Here is a 10,007-nt window from a genome sequence, read left to right as displayed (position 1 = left end):
CTAAATATTGTTTGACCTTCCCAGTGCCCGGCTATTACTCTCCTGTGAGTCCCCGTCACCTCTCCCGACCCCCCTTCCTCCCCCCATCCCTTTTTTTTTCCACAGATGGATTTTTTGTTGCATTAATCCCACAGATCAGGTGGGTTTTGTCAACGTGTTAAACTTTAATACTTTGGGTCATTTATCTTTACGGCCAAACCCGAGGTCTGTCAGCGACCAGACGAGCTATTTCCTCATTTGGTTTGGGAGCAAAGTGGCGCAGAAGAGAGCAAAGGGGGGGAGGAGGAGGGGGATGGTGGTGATGGAGTGGAGTGGAGTGGATTGGGGGGCGAGGGGGTTTCTGCTCACCATTTAATGAAATCCTGATGTGAGGAGGGAGAGGAATACTGGGTAGAGGGGTAGAGGGGTTGATGTTGGAGGTCGAGGCGCCACACCATCTAAAGCAAACGACGCCCCTCCAGAGAGGTGGCTTCACTTATTCATTTGTGTTTTTCTTGTTTGGAGGAACACATAAAGCGTGTAGGACAATGAGCCCCTCATTACGTACAGTCCGATGCTGCATCAGGGGCCCACCAGGCGCCCAAGTGGACAAGGGTAGAATTGCAAGTGATTAATTTGTTGAAAGCTCCCCTGGAACGTGGTGTGCTCTCACAAGCATTTGTCTTCATTTGCCAAGATATGTACAGTGACATGAGAAGATGGGCCTTAGGAGCCCTGAGAGCAGTCCATGCTCCTTTTTTTTCCCTCTCATTTCAGAAAACAACTGTTCAGGCTTTAGTCAAACATCCTGTATTCTGCTCGTACATTGTTTCACTGTTCACACGCTGCTGAAAAACAAAAACATTTTCTCACTTCATTAAACAGCTAAAACCGTGGAACAAATGGACAAATAATGAGCGTCATAATGCTCGTACATACATTTTGTTTTGTTGCCTGAGCAGAAGCAAGTGAAATGTCAGTGCTATATTTCACTGGTATAATTGCAACATATAAATATATAAAGGCAAGTTTGTCAGTGAGTCAGAAAGAGTGAGAGAGGGAGAGCATGTCATATATTCACATTACCGGTGGACATTATGTTTAGCATGCTGGACATTTTTTTAGTCTACTAAGTGATTCTTGTTTTACCTGTAGCAAAACACAAACATATAAACATGAATTAAATTTATTTGACCTGGAATTGGATGATAATAAAGTGAGTATTTTCTACATATGATTTGAATCATTTGAAGCACAAGTTTTTAAGCCGCTCTGAAAACTGGATGAAGGTTATGAACTTCTTCTTTTCTGCATGTCCAACTGTTGAGCGTTTATGTTGTGGTCGCTCCTGATCATAGAGGATCTCAGTGACAGACTTTCATCATATAATTTATAAATAGATCTGACCAAGTGTGTTCTGTATCTGTGTGTGTGTGTGTGTGTGTGTGTGTGTGTGTGTGTGTGTGTGTGTGTGTGTGTGTGTGTGTGTGTAGCCAGTGCAACAAAGAAAAAATAATGCATTTAAGGCTGGCTAGAGAAGTTTATCTCACAAAAGACCTTTAAAATAATTCATAGAAAGACTGCGAAAGTCAAAATAAAATATGCCTTTTTAATTGCTGTCTTGACACTGACTTTTAGTTCCTTCAAAAAGTCAAATGATCAGTGCACTGCAACTTTGATGGTTGCAAATACTGCTTTAATAATTTAAAGCTCAATTCAAGATCCAAATATCAAATCACTCATGATTTTATGCTGAAAAAAGGTGCTTACAATAGTGACAAATTTGAGAAACTACATATCTTAAGCTTTTTTAGTTATTAATGCAGGTATACCTCTGCTGTACAAGGTCATTATTAACTAATATAGAATAAAATATACTTCATCACCATGCCCCATGAGGTAAAAGCAACCCTTAACCCTATGCAAGGAAAAAAAATGTTTTTCCAATTGCCATGCATACAGTTTTTTGGACAAGATGGCTTTGGGCAACAAACGCCACACACACATACAAATTATTAAGCTAATATATGGTATCAGATTCCACACTGTGCACCTCCAGTCACTGGGCTAATTACACAGTAATGAAGCTAATCAAGAGCCAAACAAGGGAAACATTCAGCCTTAATGCTGCTGTAATCCTGCTTAAAGCCTCCATGTATCCTTCTTTATGATCTTAAATGGGCCCCAGTGGGCCATTAGAGAGCAACGAGGACGACCACGGTCTTCTCCCTGGAGACGGGGGTGGAGAGTGGAGTGTGTGTGTGTGTGTGTGTGTGTGTGTGTGTGTGTGTGTGTGTGTGTGTGTGTGTGTGTGTGTGTGTGTGTGTGTGTGAACTCGGAGCATGGAACATAAAGAAGCTGCAGAGGTCTACTGTAGCTTTGTGGTCAGAGGTGTAAAGGCCTGGTGGTGGGTTGGTGTGGTTTATTTGGGAATCGCTGCTGCCTGGCTGGGAATCCAAATGCATCAGTTGATCTCAGAGGAGATGAGTGGGTGGTGGTGGAACAACATAATAAAATCTGTGCTCGACAGAACCTTGGTTTATTCACATGGAAGCAGGTGTGTGATGATCTGATCTCTGTATCAACCAATATAACAGCGCTGCCTTGTTCATTATGGCTGTGACCTAATTATTAATACTACAACAGAATTTTTTTTCTATGATATGATTTTATCTGAACTGTTGCACCCTGACAATTCTTACGATCTGTCAATATTTCCATTTTTCACAGGTCTGACTGCATTTTCCTCATTTTTTGTGTGTTGCGTTTCAGGACAGCAGTGTTCACCAACAACACATTGACAAAATCAAATGATTTTAGTATTCGGATTGCAATTATTTAGTCTTCATTTTGTTATAATTGACATGAACCAGTACCACATATAAGAATATAGTCTTTGAGCATGCTATATCTAAGGCAGTGGTTTTATTTAGAGCTGCAGTGGTTTATCAGTAGTCAACCAGCATAATAATATTTGGCATGAATTTAATCTGTTAATTGTTTCAGCGATTTTTCAAGCAAATATGTAAAAAAAAAAAAAAAAAAAAACACTGTTTGCAGCTTCTTAAATATGAGGATTTGCTTCATTTGTTTTTGTCACAGGTGATATAAAATTTAACATATTTGAGTTTAAAACGGTTTGTCTGACAAATTAACTGATTTGAATGTGTCACCTTAGCCATTTCTACACTTTAAAATTCAAATTAATTTGGTTTTATTTATGTTGCCCAGAATTACAAATTTGCCTCGAAGGGCTTTACAGTTGTACAGGAAAAATATAGATTAAACAAGAATATAATCTGCAGATAAATCTATAATCCAAATAATATAGTAGGAGCTGTTGGTGTCATTAGTCTGGGGAAAGGTGCATTAATATACCAAAGCCTGTGAGTGCAAATGGAGTGTATCGTTAGAACAAACATCAAAGATACAGAAACAGAAATGGATCTAAAATGTATATCAGCAGCAGCACTGATCACACAATAACATCCTGTCATTTAACAGTAATTGCTCCACACTTTCTCTCCACAAATCTAATTAACAAAATAAAAAGACCAGAGTGAGAAAGCTAGTGAAACAAAAGAACACAGAGGATAAATGATGTAATGGAATGCGGTGAATGCAGACTAATAGCCAATAAGAACCGACGACGTTCACTTACGTCACCTCCAAACAGCGTGAAGATGCTGTGCGGATGAACACCTGTGCGTCTCAGCCGATGGTGCGACGTCAAACTGGAACGGTGCGTTCGAGGACAGCTTGGAAAGGACATTCTCGACGAGTGACACCTAGTACCAACACTGAAACTTGTTATTTGATAGTGGTGTGATAATAAACGCAGGGATGGACGCGCGCACACACGCACACAGGACAGAGCAGGTGGGATGAAAGCCGCTCTCTCACCATTACGCATGAGAAAAATGAAAACTAAACAGTAGCCTATATAATTTGTCAAGTCAAAATATAGACCACAAATAAACCTTTGTATTGTTATTTTTGTTTTATTATTTTTATTACTAAGAATTCGGCTTACTTCTTACTGACAATAATATTATTTTTATGTTGTCTTTCCAATATTCCATATTGACTTTTTTGTTTTTACTGGTGCTGAAAAGGCCGTGGAGCCTCACCAGCACACACCTTGATCAGGCCCTTCGGTGAGCCGCAGCACGGTGTGTTTAACAGTGGAAACGGGGCCGGATAAGAATGGAAACAAACACACCCACAGCGCCCTGGGCAGCCTTCTCCTGTATCATGTTATACTGAGAGGCGTTTACAGCTGTTTTGTTTCATAATACAGGGCGACACGCTGCGCTGTGAGAGCTGCCTCTTTACAGCAGCAGTGGGGACAAAAACGCAGCCTGCACAGCCTTTACAGAACAACTAGATAATATTTTAACCTCTTAATAAATTATTTATTTTTAGCGAGAAAAGTACCGTAATGTTCCGACCTAAAAACCCTACAAGCACCTGAAAAGGACTGAAAGAATTAATAACGGCATTTATGCTGATTCTATTGGGACCTTTCAACTCTTATTTTATTTTGTATATTTTTCTCCTGTGAAACCTATATTTATGATATTTCTATGAACGTTTATTATTGTTTTATGGTGACCTTGCAGGCTATTTTAATATATTATGTATAATTTGCTGCAATATATTTCTTAATTATCCCATTAATATTTTTGTACTTAGTGTTTTTATAACCTTGTTCTTTTTCGTAAAAATGTAATTACAATTTTTTTGCATTAAATGTATTAATTGTGGATTAAAGGGAGACGTAATGTGCGTGTTTAATCGGAATAACTGCACCGATAATCGTTCCCCTGCAGATTTTGGATGTTTATCTAATCGAAATCGAAAAATTTGCACCAAAACAAATGTTTTTTGTTTATTTTTGTTTATTTTTCTGTGCACTTGGGTTGTGTCGGTATAAGGCTCCACATCTCGTTGCATGGAGAGCAGAGAGATGAGCTGTAACGCGTTACAGCCCTGTAACAAATTACATTTTTCAGGATTATTATTGCAGTTGCTGCATTTGTCATCACCTTCCACTGGTCTCTGAAGGAGGCTGAACTGGATACTTCCACTGATATTCGCTGCGGACCTCTCTGAAATTAATTTGGTGATTAATGGCACAAAGGCTGACCTTTACCGGGAGGGAGTTTTCCCACTGCTTTGATTTGATCGAGCTCAAGGAGGACACGAACACTGCACATTTGCCCCTCCTGATTATTAATAGGACCAGTGATTTTTAAATGGAAGAGAGGCCGAAATGGAGTACATGAGACACTGTTTGACAAATTGCTCCCCATGAAGAGAAAGATCAAATAATCTTCTCTTGAAGTGCTTTAATGTAACGGAGTACTTTTTGGAGTGTGGTACTGATAGGAGGTAAAAGTGAAGCGAATCATCCAATTAAATCCCTCAAGAGCTGATGATTGATGATGTCAGCTGCTCTGCTTCTAATTAACGTTTGAATTAAGAGAGAGAAAAGAACTCTCTGACCATCGCCGCTTCCCTTCAGACCTTAGAGCCGATTGGAGCGCTGTTTGGGGAGGTCTTACGGATATTCGCTCAAATTTGTGGTTAATAATCTACAGACAGCGTGGGTCCAGATGGTCTACAGTGCCCGGCACACTTTCATCATTCTGGACATCAGATCTGTAGAATTAATGGTGAAATAAAATCAGCAGGTTTTCCGTCTTTCTCATAATCAGACATGACCCCAGTGTGGAAGACAGAGGCCTGCAGAGATAATGTGAAATTATACACATAGTGGAAAGTTTATTATGTCCTCTATTAGATTAAACATCCAGTCAAACGAAAAGAAAAAAAAATATATACTGTACATCTGAACTCATCTCTGCTATTTCTATAAAATACACTTTTTATTGTTTGGACATATGCACACACAAAAAAAAAACATTGCATGTTCATCATAATTTGCTCGGAATCCTCTTTATATTTCTTATATTTTTGTTTTCACATGTCAGTGTAAATCACAACCATTGTGATATTAAAATCTACACAGAGCAGCAGAAGTCTTCAGCTTCCTGCACTTTTACCAAAACGATGCACCTTTCCTTCCAAATCCCCAGATTTAATTTATCCCCACAAACTCCTGCTCGTTATGGAGAAATATATATTCAAAGCAGCCACAAAGGGTGGACCTCCAAGGTAGCTAATAGAATTTCCTGCTGTTTTATAACTCTGTCCCTAAACCAATGTCACCATATGCTCCTGTTGGCACAAGTCTCTCCGCAGTGGCTTCCTGGGCTGCAGGCTTCATCCAAATGGGTCAGAATAATGTAATTGTGTATTAAAAAAACACCAGTAATTCGCAGCGTTTGTTTTATCCAGCCTCTGGCACATGGGTTATATTTCAGCTAATAAAACATAGGCCAAATTTAGATCTTTTATTGTTCTGTCAGAAGAAGCTTTTGTTTATTTTCGCTAGTGAGATGTCTTTGCATTTTCTCACAACTGTAAAATGTATATTTCGTTCTGCCTACATGATATATGCAATCTCTAAAATGCATTTAAACGAAAGAAGGACCGAGTGGCTAAATGTGTTGGATTTGACAAGGCTTGAATAAAACAAGGTGTGTTTCCTCTGAGCAGACGTACCTGCTGCTCTCCTCGGCGTCCGACTCGTTCCCGTTATTGTCTCTAATCCGTTTCTGTCTTTACATCCTAAACCTCCATCAGTAAAATTCACATTTTTCCGTTCTCAGACTCTGAGCAGCAGCACGGCGTCACCTTTATTATCCGCTTGTTTCACGCTACGCATTAAATTACACTGTAACTCTGGAGTTTAGCTGCAGGGTCATTCTGACGCACGGGGGATATACCAAGGAAAAAATAATGTCACATAAATAGCATGAACAAATATGGATAAATAAATTACACTATGAGATATTGTGATTTTCTGTCTTTTTCTTTGCGTTTTTCACAATCTTAATGTGTGGCTTCAATTCCCCAGTGCATTTAGAATAACAAATGTAAATATCTCCAGGTATAAAAGTGATACATAAAAATATATAAGCCTTGCTGCCATCATTAAAAAATATATGTTTTAGTTTCAGATCAGAAGCAGACTATTTATATGCTGTCATAAATAAATAAAAATCAAAAATCCATCACCTGCAGTGTTGAACAAAGGGTTAACCTGAGCTTCTGTTTACTTGAAGGCAATCATTTTAATAGACTTCGCAGTCAGGTCCGTAGATGTGCTCATTGTGGCTATTTTAAGCCAAATTCCCGTGCAACGCACTGCCTAATGCGCACTTTACACATAACGCTCTATGCGTAATTACGCACGAAAATGACTAAATGAATATCACGGCTGGAGACCATTGTTGGCTTGGTGTTCCTCGAAACTTTTCCATAATGCAAAGATGCTGGTGGCAGTATTTTAATGGCCATCAACTCTCCCTTTCTAACAGAACACACCAGCAGAGGGAAACAGATGCATAAACATTCAGGGCATCTTTCTCCTCGGCAGCAACAGACTCCTCCTATCCCCCACGTCCAATTAGTTATTATGGTCCGGCCCTTTAAGACGCAGCAGCGGGTCAGCAAGTAGTGTAGTGTTTCTCTAATTGAACTTCGCCCAATCAACAATAACTCGTTAGCAGTCGCTTTCTTTTTCTTGCTGCCTGAGACAGCTTTTTTCCCCTTGCAGGGATTCACCCCCCTCCAGTCTGTTACTTCCTAAAGATCTACATGGAGCTTGGCAGAGGAACTGCGACTCTCTGAGGGGAATACAGTCCGGCTGCCTTTACAACTACGCCCGAAGCATGGTTATTTTGGAGGAAAGCTCTCAGGCGAGCTAAGTTGCGGTATTCGGCGTTGAGTGTGAAAATATAGAGGGGGTCTACGAGCACGCCAAAGGAAACACTTGTGGACGCGTAAAACTGCCATTTGAATGAAATAACCAACTTTTCTGGAAGCAGCGTTTCTTCGGGACTGCGATGACCTCCAGTAAAGACATGAAGGCAGGTTCTGTGTTGCAGTCCAGCGGCGAGGAGAGGAGACGGGCTCCCTTAGACCAGCTGCCGCCACCGGCCAACTCCAACAAGCCTTTGACGCCGTTCAGTATTGAGGATATCCTTAACAAGCCCTCGGTAAAGAAGTCTGTGGCCAGTATCTGCCCGCCGAGAGTGCTGGAGAAAGTGACGGGCTCCAACTCTGCGAGGAACGGGATCACCACTCCCTCCTCGCCGCTGTGCGCGCTGGAGGAGCTCGCCAGTAAAACGTTTAAGGGTCTGGAAGTCAGCGTTATCCAGGCAGCAGAAGGTAGACAAATGTCATGAATTTATACATTTTTGGTTAGATTTGACTTCTTTAAAATGTTTTTGAAGCTGAGCAAGCGTCATACTCACAGCTGACTCACAGCTGACAGTGCTAACAGCGTTTGTTTTGATTTTAAATGTGGAAATGAAGTACAGCTGTATAGGAATGCATAACAAAATAATATAAGAAATGGAAAATTCTACGTTTACGCATATATGTGCTCGCAAAGGACCATTTACACTGCTTAAACTGGCGAATATCTAATGGCTATATTTACGTGCTGTCAAAAAGTCAATCAGCCATTATGGCCTACTCCACGCAGCGCTATGTTGGATGAAAATGGAAAAACTGACACATAAACAACAACTGTAGATTTCTGACTCGATGCAAGAAAATAATGAAGGTTACAATTCCAATAATTAGTTAAAATCGTGTTTGGCTCCAAATATGGTGAGAAATTTGCCATTTAGATTAAATATATTTTACTTTTGTGCTAATGTATTTTTTACAACACTGACAGCACTGAAAATAACAGCTCAGTTGTGTTCAGACAGGGCGTTTAGTTTGGCGATGTTTTTAGAATTTATAAAAAAAATGTTTTCTAGCTTGAACTGAAAACACAAGCATGTAAACCAACGACAGGCCTTTTACACAGTGCCTTCGGTTGCTGCTGTAGTTTTGGGGTAAAGTGACTCTTGCGGTTGTTTCATGCACATGTTTCATGTTTGTTTTCTTCTTCCACCCCTCCAAGGTCGCGAGCATGTCAACGCTTTTGGGCAGAGGCAGACGTCTAAAAAGAGGAGAAAGTCGCGGACAGCCTTCACAAACCACCAGATTTACGAGCTGGAGAAGAGGTTTTTGTACCAGAAGTACCTCTCTCCGGCTGATCGCGACCAGATCGCGCAGCAGCTGGGGCTCTCCAACGCGCAGGTGATCACCTGGTTCCAGAACCGCAGGGCCAAACTCAAGCGGGACCTGGAGGAGATGAAAGCCGACGTGGAGTCGCTAAAGAAAATCAACCCACAGACCCTGCAGAAGCTCGTCAGCATGGACAACATTGAGGAGTCTGGTGGGGGCCCCGAGGCCAGGTCACCCAGTATCTCCCCGACCTCCCAAGGACACCGGGCCTTCCCACAGTCCCCCTCCTCATCCAGAGACCAAACTACGGATGAATTCTCGGAGGACGACGAGGAAATCGAGGTGGACGATTGACAGTCAGAGGGCCTGTGATTTTCATAAGCAACAACAAAAAATATTAAAAAGGGGGCATTTTTTTCTTCCCAAACTTTTGCACGGATATCAACAAAAAAGGAGAATATATACATAAAAACATTTCAGGAAAGTTTTTTTCTCTCCTCTTCCTCTTTTTTTTCTCTCAATTTTAATTTATTAATCGGACTTGTAAAGCCTTCCAAGTCTGTCGTTTAAGTTTCACCACAATATTTGAGGAATATCTGGTTTCCTTTCTAACTGTTATGGTACAGTAAGACTGACACTTGTGTAAACATTTTATTTTATTTTTTGTTTTTAAGGAGGGGTGGAAAAGCTGTGCAATTATTTTTATTTTCATTTATTCGCATTCTGCTGTTTAAAAGAATCGGATCTGCCAAATATTTAAATAAAACCGTTTGTTTTTGTTTTTCCACGCACAGCCCGGGGTCGATCTGTCACTCCATCCCTCCTGCAGTGTAAAATGATTTTTTTTCTCCTTCTGAGCGAAACGTGTTTCT

General features: G+C 40.6%; 1 protein-coding gene across 1 annotated transcript; it reads left to right on the top strand.

The window, feature by feature from the left end:
* The first annotated feature begins 7,955 nt into the window (after positions 1-7,955).
* On the top strand, positions 7,956-9,534 carry lbx2 (ladybird homeobox 2). Its single transcript, XM_059346721.1, has 2 exons — positions 7,956-8,280; positions 9,029-9,534. Exons 1-2 carry the CDS (start codon positions 7,956-7,958, stop codon positions 9,487-9,489), a joined length of 786 nt encoding a protein of 261 aa, XP_059202704.1. The 3' UTR covers positions 9,490-9,534.
* The last annotated feature ends 473 nt before the right edge of the window (positions 9,535-10,007 follow it).

The sequence above is a fragment of the Centropristis striata genome, chromosome 12 (assembly GCF_030273125.1).
Source record: "Centropristis striata isolate RG_2023a ecotype Rhode Island chromosome 12, C.striata_1.0, whole genome shotgun sequence".
In the NCBI taxonomy this organism is placed as follows: Eukaryota; Metazoa; Chordata; class Actinopteri; order Perciformes; family Serranidae; genus Centropristis; species Centropristis striata.
This window is presented reverse-complemented; position numbering and strand designations above follow the sequence as displayed.